Below are 27,198 nucleotides of genomic sequence, written 5' to 3'. Positions count from 1 at the left end.
CGCTTGCACAGCAGGCAGCGAAACCACTGAGCTAAATCCCCTGCCCAAGTTTTTATTTTTTTTTAGACAGGGTCTTGCTATGCACTTCAGGTTGGTTTTGAACTCATTGTGTAGTGTAGGCTGGCCTTGAACTTTTGGAAATCCTCCTGCCTCCGCCTCTCATGTACTGTGATTACAGGCATGTACCACCATGCCTGGCCAGGCAGTTTCTTATAAAGTGGAAAATACATCTAGGTATGTGACATATACCTGTTGTCCTTGTTACTTTTCTCATTGCTGAAACAAAATACCTGACACCCAAAGTTAAAGGACAAAAGGTTTATTTCAGCTCACAGTTTGTAGAGGTTTTAATCCATAGTTTACTGGTCCCAAAGCAGGGTGGCCTGGCAGAGAGACATTAAAGGAGAATGAGTCCATGGCATGGCAGGGCAGGCAAAAAGCAGCAAACAACAGCAGAAGCAACAGAAGCAAGCCTACCTCTTCCTTTTATCCCATTCAGGCTACCAGCCTTTTTTGTGGTGCCACCTACACTCAGGGTGGGGCGTCTTTAATCCAAGCATCACACCCTTAATTTATCATCACACCCTTAATCCCAGTATCACACACATTAGATCCAGCCACCTCCAAAAAGCCCCACCCATGACCATATGAGGCTTTGTGGGATCATCTAGATACAAGCCATAATACCTGTAATCACAGCACTTGGCAAGCTGAGTCAGAGGGATCACAAATTTGAGTTCTGTGAGTGCAATTTAATGAGATCCTGTTTCCAACAAAAATTTTTAATGATTTTTAAAGACCAGGGGTTGTAATTCAGTGGTAAAGTGCCCCTAGGTTCCATCCCCAGTATGGAAGGAAGGAAGGAAGGAAGGAAGGAAGGAAGGAAGGAAGGAAGGAAGGAAGGGAGGGAGGGAGGGAGGGAGGGAAAGAAAGAGAGAGAAAGAAAGAAAGAAGATACATTTTCTGGTATGACCCAGCATTCTGATATGACTCAGGAATTCTATTTCTAGGTATGTATCCAAGAAAAATGAAGTCATATGTCCACACAGACTTGTTCAAATATTCACAACAGCTTCATTTAAGTAGCCAAGCGTGGGAAAAAGTCCAAACATCTATGGACAAGAACAAGTATAAGTAAATGGCTATGCAACCAAATAATGCAATATCACTCGGCAATAAAAAGGGAGTAAACTAACGACCTTTCTAACAGAAGGGGTCGTTCTCATCATTTGCTAAGTGAAAGAAGTTGGGCGCAGATTACAAATACATAATGGATCGATAGTGGCAGAAAGCAGCCCAGTGATTGCCAGAAACGGAGTTGGGGGGGGGGGGGCTGTCCCGGGTAGCCTGGGACAACTTTTAAGGAGATGAAAGTGTGGTCTTGATCATAGCAGTCCTGCATGAAATGTGTCAAAACCCATCTAAACGTCCACCAAAATGGATGCATTTTATTGGACATAAATTGCACTTCAATTTTTAAAAAACAAGGAGGCATAGTTTTCTTCTGAGTTTCAACTTGGACAGACAGTATCTGCCACCTTTGAACCTGCCTGTTTTTACCCACGAGGGCCTGGACCTCCCTGGCCTACAGACCTTCCCGGATGCCACAGGTGCTGGCTTTGAGAGGAATCCAAGGTTAGCGCCTGCAGCCCGGGTGGACCCCGGAACGCAGATCGGTTGAGCTACACCGCAGGTGGAGGAGGAGGGCTGGAGTGCGCACTGTCCTTCGCCCTCCCTCGCAAAGTGGGGGGAGTCACAAAGCCGATGCAGCCACTAAGGGCTGCTGCACGTCCAGAGGCCGGAGACCTGGACCACCCGTCGGAACGCTGCCCACCACCTGCTCTCGCCCGGGCGCGTGGAGACTGGACAGACCCCGAGGTCGCGGGGCTCTGTGCCCATTTGGCCACTGCGTGTCCCTCATGGATCAACCTTACTCTGCGGGACCCAGGATATAACGCCGGGGAGCAGCAGGCCAGAGCCCAGCGGGCCGGGACAATCTACAGGGTGGGAAAGGAGAAGCCCCTGCCCGGCAGAGACTCGGGGCGAGGAGCCCAGGCCGCTGGGAGCGCTGGGGCTCAGCCCTCCCCTTCTGCGGTGGCGTCGCCGAGCGCAGCCGCGAGCAGGGGGCGCCCTCACTCGGGACCGTCTCGGAGTCCCCGCTGCGCCCCACGGTCACCCCCGAGGAGCATCTCCCGACAGCGCCTGCACAGGGAGCTCGGCCTCTTGGAGAGGCCGCCCGTCCGCAGGTGTCCTGCAGGCTTGGCGGCCCCCTGAAGGGCACCGCTAGACCCTCCCCACCCTACCGGGACCTTACGGTCCTCCGTCCCGACAGGGGCCGCTCAGAGGGAAGAAGAGGGACAACCTGCCCGCTCCTAAAGCAGAGGGAGAGGAATCCCTGGAGCGGGTTGGGTGAGCGTGCGGGGGGCAGAACCTGGCCTGAGAGAGCTGTCACCAAGCTGACAAACCCCTGGCGCCTCGGATCCTCAGTCTCCCCTGACATCCTCCATCTACAGCCTTCCCAGACCTCTACTCCACCCACCTTCCTCTCTGACATTTAAAGGACCAATGTCTACGATTGCAACAAATTGTTTCTATGTAAATTTAATTAAAAGATTTTCGGCTGGAAAGATTATTGATCTGAAATCAGTTTACAGGCAGCTTAATCTTTAACAATCAGGGACTAAAAGCAAAGGATGTTTGCACATCGCACTGGCTGGGGGCAGTGGAGGAGGGCGAGGAGACGTCTCCATAGGAATGGGGGACCACACAGGGGACCTTGACCCTCCTTGAAGACTGTCCCAAGTATCACTCCCAAGGAGAAAAACTCAGCTCTCCTGTCCTCTCGGGCACCAGTGTCTTTTGGCTGAGTCCCTGGCAAGCACAGGGACAGCGTGAGGTGGATCTCGGGAGCTGCTCACTCTGCTCTTGCTTTTTTGGCCTGCTGGCTTCATCAGAGGAGGTGATTCCATGCTCCCTGCATCCAGGCTCAATCAGTGACTACCAAGTAGTGACCCCAAGTAGGGATGGAGCTCCCAAGTTAGGTTAGGGAACCCAGAGCACAAAGAGAAGTCAAAGAGAATCTTGCCACCACACCTGAGTGAAAGGGAAGACCAAAGTTCCCCAAATCCCAGTCAAAGGACAGGAGTGACTTGTGTCCTGAGAACCCCTTGCCCACCACAGTAGCAGCCTATCATTCCCAGGCAGTGTGCCTCCTCTCTTTTTCAAGAATTTTTGGGCATCTAGTACTCCAGAATTGCCAGTCCATCCACAAGGTCCTCTCCTAGCCTTTTCTCACAATTGGCTAAGATTTAAATGGTAGCCCATAAAAAATATCATTAATCGAAGTACCTTTCAGTTCTCGGTGGTTGCTTAGTATGAATACAGCTATATAGGTTCCACCGCCTGCCCCACAAGTGGAAAGACCCGAGTTTGATCCCTGGTACCAAAAAAAAAAACCCCAGATATATTAGGGTCCCCAGTGGACCCCCTGAACCCTCAGGGTTGCAGATTTGGAGAAGTCAGCAGTGGGAATGCTGGGCCTTTGGTGTTTTTCAAACAGTACAGAGGCAGTCTCGGCCTAGTGCATGGGTCAGTGTTGCTAGTCCCTCTGTGAGCTTGGGAGAGAAAAAGCAGGCGTTTTCTGCCCTAGGGGAGAGAAAGAAGCTGGAGGTGGAAAATGCCCTCATCTGCCTCCCAGGCAACCACTCCTTTGGTTCAAGGGCTTATGATTTCTTACCTAGATTACTGTCAAAACTTGATTTTGTGATTTTTCTGATTCTAGTCTGCAGTTTGACCCCTCATCTAGCCTTACAGCCCTGTCTCTGATGTGGCCATTGACTTCTTCCCTTGCCCCTGTGTCCCTGTGGGATTCTCCATCATCTTCAGGATAGAACTAGAACTGCAAGCATCTGGCTTCTTCCAGGCTCACTGTCGGGCGACTCAGTCTCACTGCTCACTGCCTCTCTTCTCTGTGTGCTCCAGCCATAGCTAAATACTTACCTGAACTCATCTCAAGCCTTCTTTGCAGCCCCCTTTCCCTCGGCCTTTGTTCTTCTTTCCCTCCAACTCTCCTGCCCCACCTCACTTTTCCTGGCTGACTCCCATTCAGCTTGAAGGACTCAGTCTCAGAGTACTTTCCTCAGGCCGAATTTTCTTTCCTTTCTTTGACCCCTCATAGCACAGAGGATACATTATCTGTCATGTCATTTTTTTACCCAGTCTGTCCCCCCAGGCCCCTCTCACCTCCCCTAAGCATCACTTGTGTTTGGGTGCTGGGAAGTTCTCGCAGGAAGGAAAGAGCAGAACACAGCCCACATGTGACAGAAGGAGCTGACAAAGCTGGGCAAACCCTGGTTCTTTTGCTTGTTGGGTTTAACACAGTTAAATTAGTAAACCTCTGAGTTTTGCATTCCTTGCCTGTGAAATGAGAATAATAATAGCCACCTGGTGGAATTATTGTGAGGATTAAATGAGACAACTCTCATGAAAAAAGTCTCTCCTGCTTCCCATTCTCACTTTCCGTATGCACGTTCCCAGTACTGGACTTCTGGCCAGTGTGACAACTACTGAAAGCCCACAGGCATTTTTCCTCTCTTAGCGTCTGACTCTGTAAATGGGTGTTAATAACACTTGACTCACAGGTTCTTGTGGGGATTAAGTGATTCAAGCATGTGTAATCAGTTCGCTGAATTACAGTGACTTGGAAGGGTTCAAACAGGAGACTTTAATTGTTTATCACACCTTCACCTTTAACCCCAATGTGTGCATTCATTTTTGTGGTTCTGGATGAAACCTCTGGCAGCTTCTGCGTGTCCAAGAGCTATCGTGTGACCTACAGAGCAAGTGATAGAGGAAAGTTAGAGAAGGCAAAGGATCCTTCCCAGCATACTAGAGGCTCCCCAGGATATGGAGGTTGTTTAGAGGTCATTGCTGCTGATCTTCTTTTCCTAAAGCAGTCCTGGCTGGGAAGGTGGCCCCCGCAAACAAACCAGGCCATGCTCAGCTCCATTCACTTCTGAGTCTCAATGAAGTGATCAGCCTTACAGACTAAAAACTACAACATGGTGGCAGATGTCAAGGTCTGTGGTGGGTCTTGCTCTCTGATAGGCTTAAATATACTGAAAATGGCTGTTTGCCTTCCCTGCCTTCAGGTAGGATGCTCTACTTCATGTCCAGTCTTATCGTGGCTCCTTTTGTCCTGTGCTCTATGAAAATGGCTGCTTTCTTCAGAACCCTAGAGCCACCTTTCCTTCTGTTTGTTTGTTTGCCTGTCTGCTGAGTGTGTGTGTAGAGAGGGAAGGCAGAAGGCAGCACTTTGGCTGGCCCTGCAGTGTCACTCATCTGTACAAATGGGTGATGACAAAGAGGTGCAACTAATTAGCCACGACACACTTGGAATCGCTAACAACTCTGATAAAATTTTAATTACCCCTTGTTTTGTGGGGCAGGCAGCAATCCATGAAAATAATAATCCTCTTGGGTACTTTCACAACAGACAGAGCAGTTTGACTGGAGAAAGGTAGTTTGACTGTAGGGAGTTAATAATCAGAGCCAGGTAAGTGTGGATGTCAGTCCATGGCAGAAGTGATTGGCACAGTGGCTTCTGTACTTGGAATTCAAGTAGAAATAGTGACTCCTTCCCTGAATTAGCTAGATGATTTAGTTAATTCTTCTTGTGCACGAATGTGTGTGTGAGTGTGTGTGTATGTGTGTGTGTACAGGGATTGAATTTGGGACCTTGGGCTTGCTAGGCAAGTGCTCTACCACTGAGTTACATCCCCAGCCATTTTTATTTTACTTTTGTGAGTCAGGATATCACTAACTGGTCCAGGCTGCCCTCGAACTTGCAATCAGCTACCCAAGTACCTGAGATTACAGGTGCACACCTATGTGCTTGGCCTCTGCTTTGTTTTACAGATCTGGGATTTCCTGGAGCCAAACTCCCTCTAGGCACAGAGGAGGAAACTGAGGCATATGGAACATCAAGAATCTGCCCAGAAGACACTGGATTTCAGATCCAGTGCTGTAACTCCAACCCCCAGGGCCAGGACAGATCCAGGACTGTCTGGGGACACATTCTCATGGCTCACCAATCCCACCTTGGGACCCTGCCATCCTGGACCTCCAGGGCTTCTATGCCTCCTTTGGTGTCCCAGGTGAAGGAGGAAGAGGAGGGGTGGGGTGAAGAGTTCACCCGGCTGGATACCTTGGTGGTTTTGACTTTGTGTCCACTGCTACAGCTCCATCCTGACAGGTCTGGGAACACCTTGCACTCCTCCCCCCGGCAGGCAGGGCTCCATGTGACACCACCACCTCTGCAGGACGATGGAAGCTGTGGGGCAGCAGGAGGCAGGAGCATAGCTCTAAGCTCTCTATGAGCACAGCGGGCAGCCAAGAGGAGTCCGTGGTGATGGTGCTCATTTCCATGTACCCCGGCTTTGAGCCTGCATTTCCCTCATCCCCCCACACACACACCCTGCACTGGCCAGAGAGGCAGCACTGTCATCAGGCTGAGGCCTGGGACATCACCCTGTCAAGTGCAATGCCACAGAGCTCTGCACCTCACCAAAGATCTCGAGGGGGGACGGGAAGTGGGCGAAGCAACCTCTGAGGCCGCTGTGTCATCAGCACAGAGGCACAAACTTCAGAAGACCTTTTGGTACGTGTGAGCAAGTGTGCGAGCCTTGTGGAGGAGTTGGAAGACCAGGCGTGCACGGCTAGAGTGCATGGGAGCACAGGGGGTGGTTAGGGATGGCTCAGGAGTGTGAGGATGCAGTGGGTGGGAGGTGGGAGGGGTGTGTGTGGACAACCACGTGTCCATGTGAGGGGAGGGCAGAGGCAGGGCTGAGAACAGAGGGACAGTGGAAGAGGCCAAGGAGAGGAGCATCAGGGGAGAGCCAGTGTGGAGGAGTAAGTGTGAGGGAGCACAGCGCACGCCATGAGGGAGTGCAGCTGCCTGTGTGCCTGAGGTATGGGTGCAGCGGGAGGGCAGGCAACTGACAGCAGCCTTCCTCATCTATGACCCTGGCTGGCTGCGTCTCACCTCCTCTCCCCCAGAGGGTGACCCATCATTTGAAACTCTGATCATGGAAGCCCTGAGATGGGTATGAAATTGGAGCCCAGCAGATGGCGAGGCCAGAACAGACCTCCTTATCTCTCTGCTCGGGGCCTCCCGCCTGCCCAGGGCCTGGCCTCTCACTCACCACCCACACGGGAAGGCTTTGCCCTCGTAGTGCCGGCCACTTGGCCAGAAAAGCAGGGGCACTTGACAGTCTGGGAGAGCTCCTCAATGCGGTTCTGGGTGCAGCAGCGGTGAGCATCAATCACCTCACAGGTGCCCTGCTTTACCAGGACTGATGGGGCAGCCGAACAGGATCAGGCACCCAGCCCAGGCCTCTCTCTTGCTCCCCAACCACCCCACCCCACCCCACCCCCGGTGGCCCTCCATCTCCTCTTCCCTGCCTGGGGGAAGGTTAAGGGATATCTGAGGATGGGAGTGTACCTCAGTGCTAAAGTGCTTGCCTCATATTCATAAGACCCAGTACCACAAATTTGGAAAGATTTCCAATGTCAAGGGAGGAAGAAGAGGGTGAAACCTTCCTGTCCCTCCCCAGGGAGACTAAATATATTTATTACCCTTTGGCAGAGCCTGGCCTGTGGGCAGAAAAAATCTAATATCCTGCATCATCCCTACCTCCCTGCTTTCTCAGGGTGAGGGGAAGGGCCCCGGGGCTTAGGATGCATGGGGAGGATCATCCGCTTACACAGGCTTTAGTCATCCCAGAAGAAAAACCCCAGAATTAGGCTAGGAGGCTAGACTTAAGCTCCCATGAGGGCCTCTCTCCCTGCAGAACACCTTCCACAGTGGAAGGGATGGTGAGCAATGCCCAGGGTTTCTCTGGACTGAGATAGCAGAGGGGGCAGAATTTCCTGGGTGGTAAACAGAGGAGCAGCCAGAACCCTGAAATCTGTGATTTTAGTCCACATGGGAGGTCTGCTTGCTACATGGGATGGGGTGGGGTGTTGTCCAGCTCTCCAGGTGTCCTGGGAAACTCTTTCGCCAGTCCCACCGCCTGTCCCAAACCTGTGGCAGTTGGAGGCTGTAAGGAAGCCAAGGCCAGGCAGGTCCACAGCCAGGCCAGGCATGATGCCAGCAGCCAGCCGCCTGGGCTCCAGTTCCACATGGCCCTCCCACTCATCCTGTGGAGAGAAGCACATACTCCACTTGGGTCCAGGCAGGAGCTCCCCAGTGCCCACCCGAAGCCCCTTCTCTGTGCCATGCCCTCCAGGAGGTGCACACATTGTCCCCAGGCAGTTTGCAGCCGGGCAAGAGGTCACTGTAGGAAGTGATGAGTGCTACAGAACCAGGAGCAGGAAGGGACAGCTTGTGGAAGAGATGACCTTAAAGAGTGGCCTTGCAGGGCCGGGAATTTAACTCAGTGGTTTCGCTGCCTGCTGCACAAGCGCAAGGACCCGAGTTCGATCCCTGGTACCAAAAAAAAAAAAAAGAGTGGCCTTGCAGAGTGAATTAGAGGGCTGGGTCATGGGAGGAACAACAATGCTGACTGCTACTTTATGGGCTCCTGACCCATGCATTTCACATGTGTTCCTGAATCCTTCATGACTATGCCACAAAGCAGAATCATTATTATCTATTTTACAGAAAAGCAAATGGAAGCTCAAAAGTCCTGGACACAACCCAAAGAATCATTGATACAGGACTGGCTGAGGGCATTGTAGAGAACCTGTGTGAATCCAGTCCCTTCCAGACAGCAGTAAAAAAACCAATGGGGAGATGTCTTTATGTAACAACACATGCAGTGACCTCCAATGACAATCCACCATGAAAGGGAAAAAAGCAAAATGTAAATGCTGTATATACAGCATGTAAAAGGGAGTGTTTATCCTTGCAGCTTGTTTAAACTAGCCTTGGAACGTGTACACAAAAACAGACAATATTGTTTGCCACTAAGAAGGGAAACCTGTTGGCTAGGAAATGGAGGCTGAAGGGAGACTTCTTTTTTTCCCCAAGTTCTTTTTGAGATTCAAACCATGGGAATGTAGCAGCAATTCAATTTAAACAAAATTTAAATTTATTTCTGTTTTGTTTTGTTTTTTGAGACAGGGTCTCGCTATGTAGTTCAGGCTGGGCTTGAGCTCATTATCTAATCCAGGTTGGCCTCAACTCATGGCAATCTTCCTGCCTCAGCCTACCAAGTGCTGGGATTATAGGCATGCACCCCTACATGTGGTACAAAATTTAAATTTAAAAAGGAAGAAATGAAACTGAGGCTGATGGAAGTCAAAGGACTTGTCCAAGGCCAGGCAGCCCTTGGTGGCCGAGGCCAGAGCCCAGAAGCTTGCCCTCTGCCCATCGCCCCACTTGGCTTCGGCTCTCTTACCTTTTCCTTCTCCTCCTCCATCCATGACGGTTCAAGCCTCACAAATCTATCCCAGAGGGTGAGTTAGAAAGAGAGGGAGTCAGAAATGGGGAATTGCAGGGAAGAAGCATAAAATAGCTGGGAGCTGCCTAGCCATAGAAGGGGACAAGAGCGGTCCCAGGAGGTGGTAGGGCCTCAAGCTCAGGGGTAAGCCTGGGTCACTGCTTCTACTGCTCTGCCAGCCCTTTGGAGCACTGCTGAGCTTGATTCTGGGAAGCCAAGAGGCCAAATCGTGGATGGGATGCTTGATCTCGGTCCACCCCCCACTTCCCATCTTCCGCTGTTCCCTGATTACCTTCTTCAGGACCGTCCAGCTTCTGTCTGTTCACCTGCTGGCCTCAGACTCACTTCACCTGGGCAAGCAGGAAAGAGGGGTTGGGTGGGGAGTGAAGGACAAGGGAAGCCCAGGCCCCTGCAGGTGAAGGAATACTTGAGAGAGGGCACGGCGTTGGGCTGGGCGCTGAGGTACAGTTCAGCTCCAAAACTGTTCCCAGGCAGGAGCCGAGTCTCCCCCTGCCCTGAGAACAGTGCAGGGGCCTCAGACTCTGAGAATGTGGAGGGCAGTGAGCCTGGGAGGAGTGGCTGGGGGGCTTCTCCGCCCAGGAGTGAAGCAGGGCCGGTGGGGGTCTAAGAATCACTGCTGTCGTCTCTGGCCTTGGTGCAGAGCTGAGGGCCAGGGAGGGGTCTCTGAGCAAAACTCATCTGATTCCTGATGGAGGAGGCCCCGGGGAAGATTCCTGAGGCCTGAAGCCTCTGTCTCAACCTCTAACACCCCCTCCCCAAGTCCTATCCCTGCCCCATGGCACTTGCTTCTTGGACTTGCATGGAACTGGCTCGATCCTGCCACTGTCCCATCATTCCCACTCCAGAGAGCTAGAATGGGGGCGCACCAGGTCTCTGAGCCTCAGAGGCCACAGCCGCCAGATGCTTCTCCATTCTCCCTCCATTCTCCATTGTCCTGCCTCAGTCACCAAAGAGGTGCAGAACCGAAATAACAGGAAGGGAGGCCGGGCCCTGAGGGGCAGTGGGGTAACTGGAGGAAGGGGCTGCTCCATGGACAGACAGACAGCTCCCATCCCTCCAGGTGCACCTTGCCTGCCCCCGTCAGGAGCCCTCGTTTTGGCCACTACGACTGCAGCTTTGTCCTTTCTCAGGGGAGCCCATTTCTCTCTGAGGTGCCAATCCAACTCGCCCATCTCTTCTGTGAACCCTAGGGTCCAAAAGACCTGAAGAAAGGGGGAGTTGGGCCCAGGCATTCTCTTCCCTTCCCAGAGGGAGCTGGAAAAGAAGCTTCCGGGACTTGTCCTTAGCCTTCCCGCTCTGCCTCAGTTTTCCAGCCTGTCTTTCCCAAGCCCCAATCCAGGCTACTGAAAGGCTGAGTGAGCAACTGCATCACCAGCAAGGGGTTGAGGATGCGAACCGCGAGAGCCTCCATCCTTGGCCTCAGCTACCCACTCCCTCCAGCGCCCCCTCAGTCCTCCAAAGTCTGAGCCCCGACCCTGGGACCTACCTGCCCACCGCGGTCCCTCTGCCGGCCCGGCCGGGCTGAGGTTCTCCCTCCCTCTGCGCCTGGGACCCAGACTCCGAAAGGCCGGCGCCGGGCGGGAGCGGCCAACTCAGGCGCTCTCTAGTCCGGAGCTCTGTCCCGTCGGTCACCAAGTTGCTGAGACCCCCGGACGGCGGGGCTCTGGCCGAGCTCTGGCCGTGCGGGGCGCAGACCGGTCCTCTCCGAGCCTCCCGCTCCCAGGCCGGGGAGCACGCGCCGTCCCCGCTGCTCCCTGCTCGCCCCGGGCAGCCCCAGCTCCCGCAGACCCGCGCGGGCGCCGCCGCCTTCTCCGGGACAGTGAGGGGCGCCGGGCGGGGACATCCGGCTCGCAGCGGCCCCTGGCGGCGCAGGGCCCCGCAGATCCGGCCGGAAGGACAGCTCGCTGGTGCAGGCCAGGCAAACCCCGGGTTGGAGACCTTCCAAACCCTCCAGGTCGGAACGGGTGCGCCCCTCCCCGGCGGTGGCTCGAGAGAGGGAGGAGCGGGGTGAGGAGGGCCGGAAGCGGACGCCTTGCCCAGACCCGCAGGGGATTTGAGCTTTGAACAACCTGCAACTGCACTGCCCGATTCGGTTAGGCATTCGGTATATGCTATTTAAATTTAAATCTAAATTATAAAAATTCAGTTTCTTCATTAACATTGAGTAGTACTTTAAAGTGCTCAGGTCACAGGAAGCTAGGGACTGTAGGGCAGCGAACCAAGCAGATGCAGAACATCCCCGGGGCAGTGCAGTGTCTCCCGATTGACCTCAGGAGAGATAAGTAAATATGACACCGCCACCCCAGGAGCGGCGCCCTCGGGGCAGGAGGATCAGGGGGATAGGAGGGTGGGGCCCCAGGCCAGGACTGCAGTAGGCCCGTGAATGGTCCCTCTGGGTGAAGGGTGTGAATCAACACTTGGGAACCACACTCTGGGACCCCATTTGTTTAGCAGAATGATTGTGATATCATTGCAGTTGTACAATTCTTTATAGGGTTATATTTTGGTTGTGAGAGGCGGAGGTATTTTGTAAATTCCCTCTTCACAGGAGGGACTTGTCTTTGTGTGCATAGCCCATGAGGGTTGGGGTAATATGGAGGGACAGGCAAGGGGGAAGAACCCCACTTTTGGGCCCTGAGCCACTGCAGATGGCTCCCTGGCTCAGGTTTTACTCTCCCCTGCCTGGGCCAGACACTGAGCAGTCTCAGTCAGCTCTCAGCCAAGATAAGACTCCTGCCCTGTCCCCTTCCCCTCTCGCCCTCTGCTCCTTCCAGGATGTATAGAGGTGGTGACCTCCTCACCAGGTGGGGGCTGTCAGGTTGGATTCGGAGGGAAGGTGCCAGAACAGGCGAGAAGCTCCAGGAGGCAAGAGCCCTAGGGTTTGGGGTGGAGGGCTGCTCAGAGCCTAAGGGAGCTGTCCACTCCCCACCAATCCTCTGCTGCTGGAGCCAGGGGGTCTCTAGGCCTTGGCTTTGTAACCCACTTCTCAGCCACACCGCGGCTGCTGTGAAAAGCAGGGAATAAGGAGCTGAGTAACTCTGAGCAGTGGAAAGTAAACTGTCCCATACTAAATAATGAAAATAACCACTGATGTTATGCCATCCATCAGAGCCGGCTCCAGTTTTTCCCAAATGGGGAAACATCCACAACAGCAATGTGTTCTTGGTCCCTGTCTGCCTCTGCTGTTCTGTGTGTCTTTGGGTCTGACTTTTTCTTTTTTTTTCTCCTCTTGGGACTTTTTTCTCTCTGGCTCTTTCTGCTCAGAACTCAGGCATAATTACAGCAAGTCTGCAAAGCTGAATGACCATTGTGGGATTTTTATTCGTAAGCTGCCAGGAAAGCCAGCTCTTCTGGGAGCACCGTTTAACCAGGGAAACAGTGGGGTCAGCCAGGAAGCAGCCGGTGCTTAGAGGTGGAGCCCCAACCATGGGTGCCAGGGGTCCCCAGTGGCTACCCCAACTTACCTTAGGCCCACAAGGGGTTTGGCCTCATTTGAACTGTAGTTTGGGCCATTGTATCTGGGGGCCCATGATCAACTTCTGATGCCATGTTTAGGGACATGTATCAGATCAGTACCAGCCTCCCCAGAGAGAGAAAGCAGAAAACAGTCAACTTACCGGGGGCGCTTAGGCTGGCCTCTGTCTCCCCCTGGTGGTAGCCGAGGAATTTGATCTGCATCTTGGCACCCTCTCAGCCTCGGTCCTAATAGGAGAGTGAGAGGTGAAGAAAGAGAAAACAGCTCGGTTGGTACATCAGAACTGAGTTTGGGTGTCAGAAACGCGTGAGTGTGGATTTCTCACTAGCCGTGTGACTTCTTGGGACAAAGTCAGGTAAAACGACAGGGGCGTCCAGTGGTGCCTTATCCGTGAAATGGGTATAATAAAACCCACCTCGAAGGGTCGCTGTGTAGTGTGTCACTACTGAACGGAACATGCTTTGTAGGCGGCCCAGTGTGCCATAAGTCTTCAATAAATAGTAGTTATGTTGTTATCCTTGCTAACTTGGTCAGGGGAAGTCTAAGTGGGGGAGTGGGCACAGTTCTGAGAAAGTGGGGTGTGGGGGCAACTGATCTCCCGGATGTGGAGGTGGTCTTCAAAGGGAGCAGCGCCTTCATGCCTGCCTGGTTACTCCCCCCAACCATCAACACACACACACACACACACACACACACACACGCGCGCGCGCGCGCGCACTCGCTGCTCTCCTCTCGCCCCAGCAGCCCCAGCCAGAGGTGTGATCACACCGGATGCTTCACACCCAGCGGCCCGGAGCTGCTGTTTCGCTCTGAAGTCATCAGCTCCAAAGCCCTGCAGACTCACTCGCCACGTCTCCCACCCTCACAAGGAGGAAGTTCTAGTTGATGTCTGACCTAAGGCACAACTTAAATGTTTCATTTTCTCTGCCCCCTTCCCACAACAGACCTTTCGTGCTCTGAGAAACTGGGGCGGGACGAGGCCGAAATGGGAAGGGAGAAAAGGCCGGGAGCGGGTGGGGCCTGTCTCGGGGTGTCCCAGAACCTGGGGGAGTTTCGCCTCCCTTGGACGTCTTGGGCCAGGAGCCAGAGACCGAAAGCACCGCCCACCCGAGCCCGAGTGGCTGGGCCTGTTTGTGGGCGGGGCCGGAGGGGTGGGCGGGACCGGCGGGCCTGGTCGAGGGCGGGGCAGGGAGACAGCATGCTAACCCGGGTTCGCTCGGCCGTGGCGCACCTGGTGAGCTCCGGGGGCGCTCCGCCTCCGAGACCCAAATCCCCGGACTTGCCCAGCGCGACCGCGGCGCCGCCCGCCGCCGCTCCAGAAGCGCCCAAGAGCCCTCCGGCGAGGCCCGGGAGCGGGAGCCGGGCGCCCGCGAAAACAGCAGAGGCTCGAGCGAGCTTCTCTAGACCGACCTTCCTGCAGCTGAGCCCCGGGGGGCTGCGACGGGCCGACGACCACGCGGGCCGAGCCGTGCAAAGCCCCCCGGACACCGGCCGCCGCCTGCCCTGGAGCACGGGCTACGCCGAGTGAGCGCCCCCCGGGGCACCCACACTGGGATGGGACTCCCGCCCCTGCCCCGCTGGGCATCCCGGGCTGCCGCGCTGCTGCCAGGAGTCCCCTTTCCCAGGACCGTGGCGACCCTCTGGGCTCCGGGCCTCACCCCCTCCCAGCTCTCTCCGTCTGGCTCCAGCCCAAATCACCTTCTTCAGGACCTTGCAGCTCTCCGACCACCCTCACCCACCCTCGCCGCCTCAAGACCCCGTTCCTTCCCCGGGCCCAGAGGGCGCAGGCCCCGCGGAGGAAGAGTTGCCGGTTCTCGGTCGTTGCCGGCGGGGAGGGCGGGGAGGGGCGCGAGCGCGAGCGGGGCTCCGGCTTCCCGGCAGGTAGCGGTTGGAAGGACTCGCTCACCGGCTTCCCGGCCCCGGCGCCCCAGTTCCCTGTCCCTCTTACCGTTCCCCTCCCCCTCCACACCCAGAAATAGCCCGTGACACCAGAGGCTGCTGGTGTCCCGGGGCGGGGGCGGGGGCCGCCAAGGCAGCGGGAGCGTCCCCTTTGGACGCCCCTGCGCCTACGGACGCGGGCCAGGGGAGAAATAGACCCTTGCCCGGCTGGCCGGAGCCTCCAGCTTGCCCTCAGGCTGCGTGTCCTTACATCTGCCGGGAAAGCCGAGCGTTGCCGGAAAAGGGAGCACTGGGAATAGAGGGAGGTGTCTGGTGACCCGGTCTCGGTCGCCCCAACGCCCTCTCCTTTAGCTTCTCAAGTGGGAGGAGTTTGTGGTTCTGTGGCTTCTGCTCAGTCCGGGTGGGCTCACTCTCCTGCTCTTTTTCAATTCCTCTCTCCCGATGTGGGCTGGAACACTTCCTCTTGCCCAAAGGGCCAGAAACTTTCTCTGGGTGGTTTTTGGGGTGCAGGCAGGTGTGCCCTGAGTGTGGGGTGCTAGGGACAAAGTACTGGGAGAGCTGATTGAGTTAGAGGTGGGATACAGACTCCCACCTAGCAAGGAAGGGACTAAGCTGTCAAGGTGACACGTCATGTCCCCATATGACCCTTCCTTCAGCAGTGCTACTAGGGAAGCCTCCCTTGGAAAGATGAGGAAACTGAGGCAGGCAGTCTTTCCGTGAGGTGGAAGGACCTGCCACCCAGACAGCACTCTGAGGGCTCCCCTTCTCTTCCCTTTGGCCTGGATCCCAGGTGGCTGTGACCTTTCTCACCCTGGCCAGCCTGAAGAAGAGGATGTGTGTCTAGGGTGGGGGTTATTCCAGGACCTGATCTGGTGTCCAACTTGATGTGGTCTCTCCGGCTGGCAGGGTCATCAACGCTGGCAAGAGCAGGCACAATGAGGACCAGGCTTGCTGTGAAGTGGTGTATGTGGAAGGCCGCAGGAGCATTTCAGGGGCCCCTAGGGAGTCTAGCAGAGGCCAGGTAAGCCCTCACCCCCCTCCCTGGCTTCCAGAGGCCCAGTGACACCTCTCCCCCAGGATTTCGGGCCTCCAGTTTTCTATCTGAGACATGTGGAAAGGAATCACCTTCTAACCCGCTAGCTTTCTGCCTCTGCCATGGAACCCTTCCCTGAGATTAATCTGTTAGATTCTACTCAGCATAAGTGTTTACTTTTCCACTTCAGCTGCCTGTGTATTTATGGATGATTTAATTAATCACCACTGTTGATTTTTGCATCTTTCGTCCTCTAACCTCTAACTTTGGCTTCCTTGAGACTCCTTGCTCTTGACACATAGATGAATAAATGAATACATCTAATTTGCCTTTAATACCAAGCTCAGACCACTGATGTTTATATGGATGCTTACAGAGTTCTTCCTGCAACATGCACACACACTCTCACACGCTCGCTCTCTCTCTCTCTCTCTCTCTCTCTCTCTTGCACACACATAGGCTTGCTCACCTCCAACTTTTTCCCCACCAGGGACTCTGCTTCTACTACTGGGGCCTGTTTGATGGACATGCAGGGGGCGGAGCCGCTGAAATGGCCTGTAGGCTATTGCATCGCCACGTCCAGGAGCAGCTAAAGGACCTAGTAGACATACTTCAGGACCCCTCCCCACCTCCCCTATGCCTCCCCTCTACGCCTGGGACCCCAGGTTTCTCGGATCGCTCTCACTTGGTTGGTCCTCAGCCCTGCTGGTCTTTGCAGAAGGAAGTGAGCCATGAGAGCCTGGTGATAGGGGCCATTGAAAATGCCTTCCAGCTCATGGTGAGTGGGTGGCCTGGGCCAAGGGGCTCCTAGGCAGACAACTCTGGTCAACTCTGTGGGAGTCAGGTGGCCCGAGGGGTTGACCCTGAGAACCCCCAACACCTTTGAGAGCCTGAGCAGAGCTTGCTTTTGAAAGGGGGAAGAAGGGACCGTTACCCTCAGTGTGGTCTGGCCGGGCCAGGTAATTCCTGCAGATGGCAGTGAGGAGGGTGACTCCATGCCCCGAAGCTCTTCTTCCACCCCTCCTTTGACCCTTTCTCACTTGGCAGGATGAGCAGATGGCCCGGGAGCGGCGTGGCCACCAAGTGGAGGGGGGCTGCTGTGCACTGGTTGTGGTATACCTGCTAGGCAAGGTGTATGTGGCCAATGCAGGTGACAGCAGGTATGGGAGAGGAGGGCGGTGAAAGTGGCTGTAAGGGCCACACTCTCTAGGGTTGGGGGATGGGAGAGTGAGGTGGTGGAGGTTGAAGTTAGGAAAGATAGGGACCTGGGTGAGGAATCCCAAGGCTCACTATGCGGGTGGGGCTGGTCTTTCTGGAATTCTCCATGAAAGGGACTGAGGAAAGCCAGGCCTTTTCTGTCTCTGGGCAGAGCCATCATTGTCCGGAATGGTGAAATCATTCCAATGTCCCGGGAGTTTACCCCGGAGACTGAGCGCCAGCGTCTTCAGCTGCTTGTAAGTAGGAACCCAACTCCCTGTTCCCATTCTTTATTAAGTCTTGTGCATTTCTGACCCTCTGTCCCTGGCACTCTCATACCCTACCAAACACACAGAAAGCTTCCTAATGGAAGTCTCCTGGGAGGACGGCTGTGTGGACTAAGGCGTTCAAGACTGCCTGAGCTTGTGGCACCAGGCAGCAGGAAGGAGCCTGGGCCAGCTTTGTGCTCCCACGGTGGCTCCAGCTGAGGAAGGAAATAGTCAGAAGTGGGAGAAGGGAACAGCAAAGTCCCTGAAAGGCAAGATGGCTTAGTGCTTAAACACATGGGCTCTGGAGCCAGGCAGCCTGGGGTTGAATTTTGGTTTGTGTACTTTGCTGAGACTTGACAATTCCCTTAACGTCTCTGTACATCAGCAGTTCCTGCCCTGTAGGCTGTTGTGAGGAGTAAACAGCTTAATTTATGTTAATATTAGAATAGTGCACAGCAATGGTAACCTTTATTTAAGGGCCTATAATTAATATCATCTGTGGGTTGTCTCAGGGTGTGCTGTGAGCATAATACCTCCTGGCCTTTTGCTCTGTTGTGATTTTCAACCCTAGGGCTTCCTGAAACCAGAGCTGCTGGGCAGTGAATTCACCCACCTCGAGTTCCCCCGAAGAATTCAGCCCAAGGAGCTGGGGCAGAGGATGCTGTACAGGGACCAGAACATGACTGGCTGGTAACATTTCCCTCAGAGCTGGGGCTGTTTCCATGGCAACATATCCCATTCCTCACCAGCAGCAAGATGGGAACTGGAGGCTGGGCCAGGCACATGGTCCTTCTGAGGGTTTGTGTGAGGGTGAAGCGGCTCCCAGGGGACAGGGGCTTTGATGCTTGGGTGATGCCTCCTGTACTCCCCCCTCCCCAGGGCCTACAAAAAGATCGAGCTGGAGGATCTCAGGTTTCCTCTGGTCTCTGGGGAGGGCAAAAAGGTAAATTTCATGGCAGAGGTGGGAGAGGGCAGGAGAACCCTTTAAGGCCTGCCTAGGGAGGTGGCGGTTCTGCCTGGGAGCTCTAGTTCAGAGAGCCCGAGAGAGGACTAAACAGCAGCACCCTCCTTGTTTCCCTCAGGCCAGAGTGATGGCGACCATCGGGGTGACCCGGGGCTTGGGAGACCACAACCTGAAGGTCTGCAGTTCCACCTTGCCCATCAAGCCCTTCCTCTCCTGCTTCCCTGAGGTGAGCTCTGTGGCATCCCCCTTCAGCACACCTTCCTTCCTCTGGGGGTCTGACCCGCTTTCATCCAGGGTCCCTTTATCTTCAAGCTTTGTTCCGAAAACCCCATACCTCAGTTCTCTCTGCCACCTTTCCCCACCAGGTACAAGTATATGACCTGACACAGTATGAGCACTGCCCAGATGATGTGCTAGTCCTGGGAACAGATGGCCTGTGGGATGTCACCAATGACTGTGAGGTAGCCGCCACAGTGGACAGGGTGCTGTCAGCCTATGAGCCCAATGACCCAAGCAGGTAGGGGTTGCACAGTGTGATGGTGAAGGGATGGCACTGATGAAGGAAGGGGCAAAGGGAAGCAGTGCTCAGAGCCCCTCGTGCGGGCCTATGTATCTATCTTCCCATGCACATGTCGGTACATAAGTGTACATGTGTGCTCCTGGCAGGTATACAGCTCTGGCCCAAGCTCTGGTCTTGGGGGCCCGGGGTACCCCACGGGACCGTGGCTGGCATCTCCCCAACAACAAGCTCGGTTCTGGGGATGACATCTCTGTCTTCGTCATCCCCCTGGGAGGACCAGGCAGTTACTCCTGAGGGGCTGAGCTTCAGCTCTCCCACCACCATCCCCTCTCCCAGCGCAAATTTTGAAGTTGTCTCCTTGACTCTTCTTTAGTGACAATTTAACCGACAAAGGGCTGATAGAACCAGAATCATACCTACTGGCCAATAAACCAGATAGATAAATATGTGTGTCTTTATTTGTTTTGATTAGAAACTGAAAGGTGAGAGGGTGGGGAAAGAACACCAGAACAGCTCTAAAATTGTGGTTTTCCCCAGGTTCTTTCTTCTGCGCTGCCCTCTTCCCACTAGTGCACACTGAGTGTCCCCGTCCACTTCTGTGGCTTCTGTCTATGTCTTCCAAGTTGGTATATGCAGCCTAGACTTTTCCTGACCTTAACATAGTGTGATCAAAATATGTGGTGAATGTTTAGATTTTTAAAATTTATTATGGTGCCTTAGTTACTTTTCTCTCGTTGGTGAGACAAAATACCCAACACTCAAAGTTAAGGGGGAAAGGGTTTATTTACCTCACAGTTTGAAGAGGCTTCAGTCCATAGTAGACTGGCTCCAAGGAAGGGTAGCATAGCAGACAAGTATCACAGGGGAGACACAGTTTATGGCAGGCAGAGGGCAGCAAAGCAAGCAAGGGAAAAGACAAGCCTCTCTCTGTCCCTTGTATTGTATCCAGGCTACTAGGATGAGGGCAGTGCCAAACCAATCAGTGGCCTGATTTAGTAATCACCCTCCCTTAATCCTAGAACCCCTACTCCTAGCATTGCACCACGAATCAGTCACACACTCTAGATCCAGCCACCTCTGAAAAAGCCCACCTATGACTGCATGAGGCTTCGTGGGGACATCTAGACACAGCCATAACATCCAGTAAGAGACACATTGCCATTAATCATCCTCAGAGTACTCTCCTAGAGTGGGACACACTTATCCCATTTTTCTTGCCATTTTTGAAGCAGTCCTGGAAGTCTTTTGTGAGTGTTTTTACAAGGTGTGATCAAAAGTACAGTCAGTGCTGCTAGTGAGTGCCATCCAGTGGAAAAGCAGGCTCATAAACACATTGCAGTGTGTCCTCATCTACCTTATTCATGGGATCTAGCACCATGCAACTTATGGCTCTTCTCCAAAGTCAAAATGACCACGAAAGGTAAATGTTTTGAATCAGTTCAGAATATTGACACATTCATGACAATGCAACTAAAGACACTCACAGAAGAGGACTTCCAGAACTGCTTCAGACAAATGGGATGTGTTTTCAAAATGAGGGGATTGGGCCAGGGATTAGTTAGCTCAGTGGTTCTGCCACCTGCCTCAAAAGCAAAAGGTCCCAAGTTTGATCCCCGGTACCAAAACAAAAACAAAAACAAAAATGTAAATATTCACTATATATTTTATTCGGATCTCAGACCCACACATCAGTCATGTCCTAAACATCTAGACAGCCCACTCATGCTTCAGCTCAGCACATCTCAATGTGCATTCACCATCTCCCCCATGAATGTGTTTCTTCTGCTTTCTCCTCTCAATGGATGCTAGCCTGGGTGCTCAAATTAGAAATCTTGGAGTTGGTTGCCCTTGGCTTTGATTTCTTCCTTATCATGGTAAGTAATCACTAAGTACAGTCCTGTGCTGCATAATGACAGTGGGCCGCATATATGACAGTATGTACCATATGACCTAGGTGTGTAGTAGTCTAACATCTTGGTATACGTAAGTATGATGTTCACACAACAAAATCACCTAACAACACATTTCTCTTAACATATCCTGATCATTAATGGATGGATGACTATATTGCTGGATTTATATATATATATATATATATATTTTTTTTTTTTTTCTCTTGAGGCAGAGTCTCACTATGTAGTCCAGGCTGGCCTCAGCCTCCCAAATGCCAGGATTACAGGCATGTACCACTATACCCAACTAGGATATATATATTTTAATATTTCATAATGGTCCTCTTATCTCCACTCTTGCTATCACGTCTTTATTCTCTTTTTTTTTGAGACAGGGCCTGGCTATATAGTTCAGGGTGACCTTGAACTTACCATGTAGCCCAAGTTGGCCTCAAACTCATGGCAATCCTCCTGCCTCAGCCTCCCAAATGCTGGGATTACAGGCGTGTGCCACCAGCTTGGCCCCACCACTTTATTAAATCAGCTTCCCATCTTCAGTGGCTCCTTATACCTAGAACAAAACTGTCATTCAACACCTGGCCTTGGCCTATGAGGGAGGACCTTTGTGATCCAGCTACTGTTTCCTTCCCCAGCTTCATCTACTGTCACACCACTCTCCTGGGGTTCCCCTAACTCAGTGGGCCTGTAGTAGCTCCAACTTATTTAAAATCTGTACTTCACTTTCTCTTGTCACCTGTAGGATACCCAGCCCAGGCATGCTTTCCTGTGGTGATTACCTCCTGGATTAGAGTTGTCCATAAGAGGCCCATGTAACAAGGGTTCAGTACGTTAGCTATCTTTTTTTTTTTTTTTTTTTTTTTTTTTGGCGACGGGGATTGAACTCGGGTCCTTGTGCTTGCGCAGCAGGCGGCGAAACCACTGTTAGCTATCTTGAGATTGCATTTCTTCATTAGACTGTAAGTTATTTGCAACCATGAACAACTGTGGCACAAAGCTCCTTCATGATAAGTATTTGAGTGAATTAAGTGGCCTGGAGTCCAGACTGTTCTGGACCTCAGTTTCCTCATTTATCAAATACATGTTTTGTACTTCAGAGTCTGGCTTCCAACATGCATTCATTCTGCAAATATTTGTGAAAGGCTATCATGTGCCACAGACTGCTAGACAGTGGGGAGCAGTCCCCCTGAATGCACCAGCGTTGGGGCCACACAGGCTTATGAATTCTTGATGTCACAAATTACAAACATTTGCTAAGCTAATTCTCTGAGGCTCAATTTCCTTGCAGACAAAAGCTCTGTGCTCAGTAGTATTAAAAGGTTGAGCTACATAATGTATCCTGCACAAGCCAAAACACGTTGGTAGACTTCCTCCTCCTCTGTCCGCCTCCTCAGCTGCCTCACAAGAAAGAGACACACGTGTGGGCAAATAACTGTACAAAATGCCAGACCTGGGTAAGTCCCTAACGGCACAATACAATAGGAGTGGGAGCTAAATTTCCAGCTGGAGTTCCGGAAGAATTTCCAGGAGTTCTCTTTGAGTAGGTAGGAATTGGACACATGGCAATTCCAGGCTGGAGAAGGCAAGGGATCGTGAGGACGAATGGTGGTTGAGGTCTGCAGGTCGTGAAAGGTTTTCAAAGCCAGGGATGACTGGGCTGTGCTTGCTCTTCAATGATCCTAGGAGCAGGGCGTGGGCATCTTCTGCGCCCGGGTTTCCCAGGTGGCTCGGGAGCGGGTGGCCGCTTGGCCACCGGGGGGCAGCAGCGGCCCTTCCTGACCCCACCCCGAGCGCCTCTCAACTTTCCGGACGCCGGTCCGCCCCTAGGGGCTGGAAGGCGGGGCAGAGGCTGAGTCCTCGGGGGTCTCGCCCGCCCCGCTCCGCGCCCACTCCTCCGAGATCCAGGCGTCTCTGGGCGACTCTGCAACCCGGGCTAGCGTGCGGACCCAGCCGTCTGGGGCTGGGGTCTGGCTGGGGGCGGGGGCGGAGCCAAGGGCCGCCCCGCCGACCCTCCCCCGTCGGCCGCCCCGCCCTCCCCGCCGGCCGCTGGAGGGCGGGGCCGGGCCCCTCGGGTCAGTCTCAGCCTCGGGCACCGGCCGCGCAGCTGGAGGCGGTGGAGCGGAAGGTACCGGGGCGGGGGTCGGTGTCGGGCGGCGGGCGTCCTGGAAGTCGCCCCGGGAGAGCACTTTCCCGCGTCTTTCCCTTCTCCTCGTCTTCCCCCGGGCGTGGCCGGGGAGGGGGCTTCGTCCCGGGTGTGGGCCGCGTTCCCTCCCTTTGGACTCGGCGTCCGAGCAGCGCGGGGGTCCCCCGGAACTGCCCGGCAGGGCCTCTCGCCTCCTGATGTGCTGACCCGAGCCCCTTCCTTTCCCCTTCCAGCTTCCCGGAACCTCCCCTGCGGGGCGAGGGGCGACTTGGATGTCCACGCGGAGCCCGGCCAAGACGCGCTAGCTCCCAGCCCTGGGGCCGAGGGTGGGGTGGCGGGAATAGGGGCAGGGTGACCAGTGGGGCCTGCCACAGCTTGGCTGGGTCTGGACCCAGCCCTAGAAGGTTCTTGGGGTCTGCCTGGGATGGGAGGTGGAGGGGATCTGAAAGGATCCTGTGCGTAAGTGTGTAAGAACCTCTCCTTTGGAGGCAGCTTAAAGATTATCCTAGGAGTTTGGGCTGGGGAACCTGGGGCCAAGTTCGTCCCTCACTCTGGCTTCAAAGTTGAGAAAGAACGATATCCTGGAGATTGATTCCTTCCCTGGATTTAGAGGAATTGAGCCGGGTACAGGACCCCACTGGATCATCTGGGAAGTGGAGAAATTAAATGGGAGGGCCAGAGACCCTAACAGTGTCTTGTCATAGAGAAGGGCCCCCAAGCCGTAGGCTCCATTCCAGGCTCTGCGTGGGGTTTGGCTGCCTCTCTCCAGGTCAGTGGGGCAGTTCCCTTGGGGCTGCCTCTCCCAGGGAGCTGTTGTCCGGTGCCATCTTGGCCTTGGGCCTAGGGGCCTGGCCTGGCCTGGGCCGCCTGTTCTTTTGACTCAACCAGAGCTGTAGGGAAAGTGCTCTGAGCTGGGGTTCCGGGTCACTTAATGCATACCCCTGCATGGCACCACCTGTGCCACCTGCCTTGCTAGGGGAGAGCAGTGATGTATACGCCCAAGTGGCTGATAATTTAGCCCAGCAGTGTTTTCCCTCCATCAGGACTGGCCAACCTAGGTTGGGGCTACCCTGGCCTGTGTACAGCGGGACCAACAACTGACGGGAGTGGGTGGCACGGTTGGAAGAAATCCAAGTGTTAGTCACCTGGGGAACTTCCCAGGGTACCCCTTTTTGAAGAGGATCTGCTGGTAGGGGAAATGCCTTCTTGTCTGTCTTTTGGGGTATGAGGGAGGGACCCTCTGTGGTGGGGAGAGTGTGGCTATGTGCTCTCAACTCCTATAAATTCTCTGATTCATGTCCTCTTCCCCCACATCCCGGTTTTGTGAATGTGTGGAGGGAGGGAGGGGCCACCCAGGATCCTGCTGTTGAAGCGCAGCTGCCTGAGGCTGGAGTACTCTGCTTCCTAAAAGGCAGGCCAAGGCCAGGGCGTGAGGTGGTGGCGGTAGGTGTGGAGCAGAGTTCAGCCTAGCTTGACAGGATGTGGGACTGAAAGAAAAAGCCAGGCTTTGGGCCGAGATCAGGTTACTGTCGGCTTCTTAACTGCTCCCTGCCTGGTTGGTGGTAGGACTGGGCCTCATTTGTCTCTTCTTTTTGGGGCTCCTCCCAGCCCGGGCTCTAGCCCCCTCCCCCTTCCCGACAGCCTTGACTTGAGCTCCGCTCCAGGGCCCGCCCTCTTCCTCCCAGGCTGTGGCCGGGGAACCCCTGCCAGCTGGAGGTCAGCCCGCCCCCAGGAGGAAATAAGGGAAGCTGCGAAAGTGTGATGCACTGTTGGTTCACGCTGCTGGGGGTGAGGGACACATTCGAACTGGGGAAGCTAACTCCTTGCCCTGAGTCACAGGGAGGGGTGGGCAGGGCCTAGAAGTGAGCCGGATTGAGGGAGAAAGGGGCGTCCCAGATAGTGGGTGGAGGTGATTGCCCAGTGGATTTTCAGTCGCTGTGCAGTGATGGATGTGTGGCTCCCTACAGTGTGGTCATTGTCCCTTGCCGGAGGCTGAGTGACCCAGTGTTGTTGCCAGACCCCAGAGGAAGGAGCGAGGAAGGCAGGCTGCCCAAATGCAGGCTGTGGGCATTCCCAGGACTGAGCCTCCTTTGTATGATTCCCAGCTTTTGGGACTGGGTGGGGTAGCTCAGGGAAGCTGGCTGGCTGCTGCCACTCCCCCGTCTGGGTTTCCCTGCTGCGGCTCTCCTTCCCACCTCTGGGGTGACATGTAGAAAGGTACAGGCTCTTGAGGCATGCAGTTTTGATTTGAACCCCGCCACCTATGTGCCAGACTCTGAATATTTGTCTAACCCTCATTGAGCTCTAGTTCCCCAAAATGGCAAGTGTGCCATCACCCAACAGGTGTCTGAGGAAGGTAATATTTGTTAAAATGCCCAATGTAGTGCAGGATACCTAGGGCTGTACAAATATTCTTTCCCTTACCTGCCCACCACCTGGAACTGGTTCTGCTGCTCTGGTCTTGGAGAGGGACTCTCAGTTGTGACTAGGAAGGCATGGCTTTGCTGAGGGACAACTTGTTCTAGAATGTGCCTTAGTGATTATTAAACTTTAAATGTATCAAAATCCTAATCCCTGATATGCAAAGCATGCAAAGGCCGGCTCTGTTGGAGACATTCCTGAGCACCTCTCTCTGGGCATCCAGGCTCCCCAGACTGAGTACAAGAGATCAAAACTCAAGTTTGTTGGCTTCAAAGTGTGTTCTTCCACCTCCTCTGGTGTGTTCTAACTCATCAAAGACCTGTCTCCGATCCACAGATTAGGAACTTCAAGGCCTGCTGCCTGCAGAATTGGTTCTTGGCAAGAACATGCTTGAACAAGCTGCCTTCTTTTCCTTCCATTGCTGGGTGCTCAGTTTCCAGGGATGTTCTGGGGGCTTTCGAGAAGTGTTTTGGAATTACCTGCTTTTCCCCAAATCCCCACTGCCTTTTGTCTGACAGCCCCAGCCATGGCTGCGATCCGAAAGAAGCTGGTGATTGTGGGGGACGGTGCCTGTGGGAAGACCTGCCTTCTCATTGTCTTCAGCAAGGATCAGTTTCCAGAGGTCTACGTCCCAACGGTCTTTGAGAACTACATTGCAGACATAGAGGTGGATGGGAAGCAGGTAAAGGCCAGGAAACCCCTTCCTGTCTGCCTTGGAACCCTGCCCCTGGTCCTGTAAGGACCCAGTATGTCCTTCCTACCACCGTTGACATTCTTGCTTCACTCTCCTTGCTGGAACCTGTGAAAGCTGGGAAGTGATACTGTAGTCTTAGAAAACCGAGATATGTCTCCTGTCTCTACCACATATTGGCTCTGCATTCTGGGACAAGTCCCTTTGCTCCTGTTAAATTCCCCTCAGTGCAAAAGGGAGGTGATGCCATGACCTCCCCAAAAGCATTCATAGGAGAATTAAATAAAATGTACCGACAATGGCAGCTCATATACTACTGTAAAAAAATCAAATGCATTGTGTGGGTTTTTTTTTTTTTTGGTACTGGGGATGAACTTGGGACCTTGCTTTTTTGAGGAAGGCCCCTGAACCACTGAGCTAAATCCCCAGCCCTAGGGTTTCTTTTTTTTAACTCACCTAGTTTGTTGTGTGACAGTGATTAATACAATGCCTAGCACATAGCAAGTGGTCAGATCGACGTGCAGGGAACCTAAAGCATCAGTAGTTTCAGAGACCTCTGGGTGGTAGGGTTAAGGCCCTCAAGCCAGCCACTCATTGGCCTTGTTGTCAGGTGGAGCTGGCTCTGTGGGACACTGCAGGGCAGGAAGACTATGATCGCCTGCGGCCTCTCTCCTACCCGGACACTGATGTCATCCTCATGTGCTTTTCCATCGACAGCCCGGACAGCCTGGGTGAGGGCACTGGAGGGAGGGATGGAAACCCCTCCCATCAGCCATCTTCAAAGGCTGAGGCTGTAGGTTTGGGGATGCAGGGGACCCTCGGGCCCTGCTGCTGTTTGCTTTGGCAACTGTGACCCATGGGAGGATGGACTGAGGAGGGGTCTTGAGCTGTGAAAGAGACCATCAGGCTGAAGCACCTAAGACTGCTGTGGGAAGGCGAGGGTCTCCCCCGGTGAATGGAGGTACTGATACCTGTTGGGACTTGTCTATGCAGAAAACATACCTGAGAAGTGGACCCCGGAGGTGAAGCACTTCTGCCCTAATGTGCCCATCATCCTAGTGGGGAATAAGAAGGACCTGAGGCAAGATGAGCACACCAGGAGAGAGCTGGCCAAGATGAAGCAGGTGGGTGCAGCTGTCCAGGTGGGAGCCCTTAGGAAGGTGCCCTCCGAGGGTTGCACACTTGGAAAAACTGCTGGGTGTTAGCACACGT

General features: G+C 54.0%; 3 protein-coding genes across 3 annotated transcripts in view; 2 read left to right on the top strand and 1 right to left on the bottom strand.

The window, feature by feature from the left end:
- Positions 1–4,703: 4,703 nt before the first annotated feature.
- Positions 4,704–15,164, bottom strand: Tafa3 (TAFA chemokine like family member 3). The gene is given in 9 exon segments (XM_021265694.2): positions 4,704–4,831; positions 6,206–6,283; positions 6,285–6,331; positions 7,203–7,352; positions 8,084–8,199; positions 9,402–9,447; positions 9,736–9,793; positions 13,082–13,166; positions 14,638–15,164. Coding segments are annotated over 5 exon segments (402 nt in total). The 5' UTR covers position 8,199; positions 9,402–9,447; positions 9,736–9,793; positions 13,082–13,166; positions 14,638–15,164; the 3' UTR covers positions 4,704–4,819.
- On the top strand, positions 14,119–19,265 carry Ppm1j (protein phosphatase, Mg2+/Mn2+ dependent 1J). The gene is made up of 10 exons (XM_004853753.3): positions 14,119–14,463; positions 15,745–15,859; positions 16,362–16,649; positions 16,919–17,031; positions 17,241–17,325; positions 17,909–18,027; positions 18,217–18,280; positions 18,420–18,527; positions 18,667–18,818; positions 18,968–19,265. The coding sequence occupies exons 1-10, from the start codon at positions 14,138–14,140 to the stop codon at positions 19,113–19,115; spliced, it is 1,518 nt and encodes a 505-aa protein (XP_004853810.1). The 5' UTR covers positions 14,119–14,137; the 3' UTR covers positions 19,116–19,265.
- Positions 19,266–25,819: 6,554 nt separating this feature from the next.
- The window catches only part of Rhoc (ras homolog family member C), a 2,637-nt gene continuing 1,258 nt past the window's right edge, over positions 25,820–27,198 (top strand). The window contains exons 1-3 of the mRNA XM_004853749.4: positions 25,820–25,977; positions 26,597–26,717; positions 26,980–27,110. Coding sequence (XP_004853806.1) covers positions 25,822–25,977; positions 26,597–26,717; positions 26,980–27,110 — 408 coding nt within the window. The 5' untranslated portion in view covers positions 25,820–25,821. The remainder of the gene's footprint in view (positions 25,978–26,596; positions 26,718–26,979; positions 27,111–27,198) is intronic.

This window comes from Heterocephalus glaber, unplaced genomic scaffold (genome assembly GCF_053883595.1).
Source record: "Heterocephalus glaber isolate CG9 unplaced genomic scaffold, H.glaber_assembly_v1.0 deba00001442, whole genome shotgun sequence".
In the NCBI taxonomy this organism is placed as follows: domain Eukaryota; kingdom Metazoa; phylum Chordata; class Mammalia; order Rodentia; family Bathyergidae; genus Heterocephalus; species Heterocephalus glaber.
Note: the sequence above shows the minus strand (reverse complement) of the source record. Positions and strands in the feature narration are given on the sequence as shown.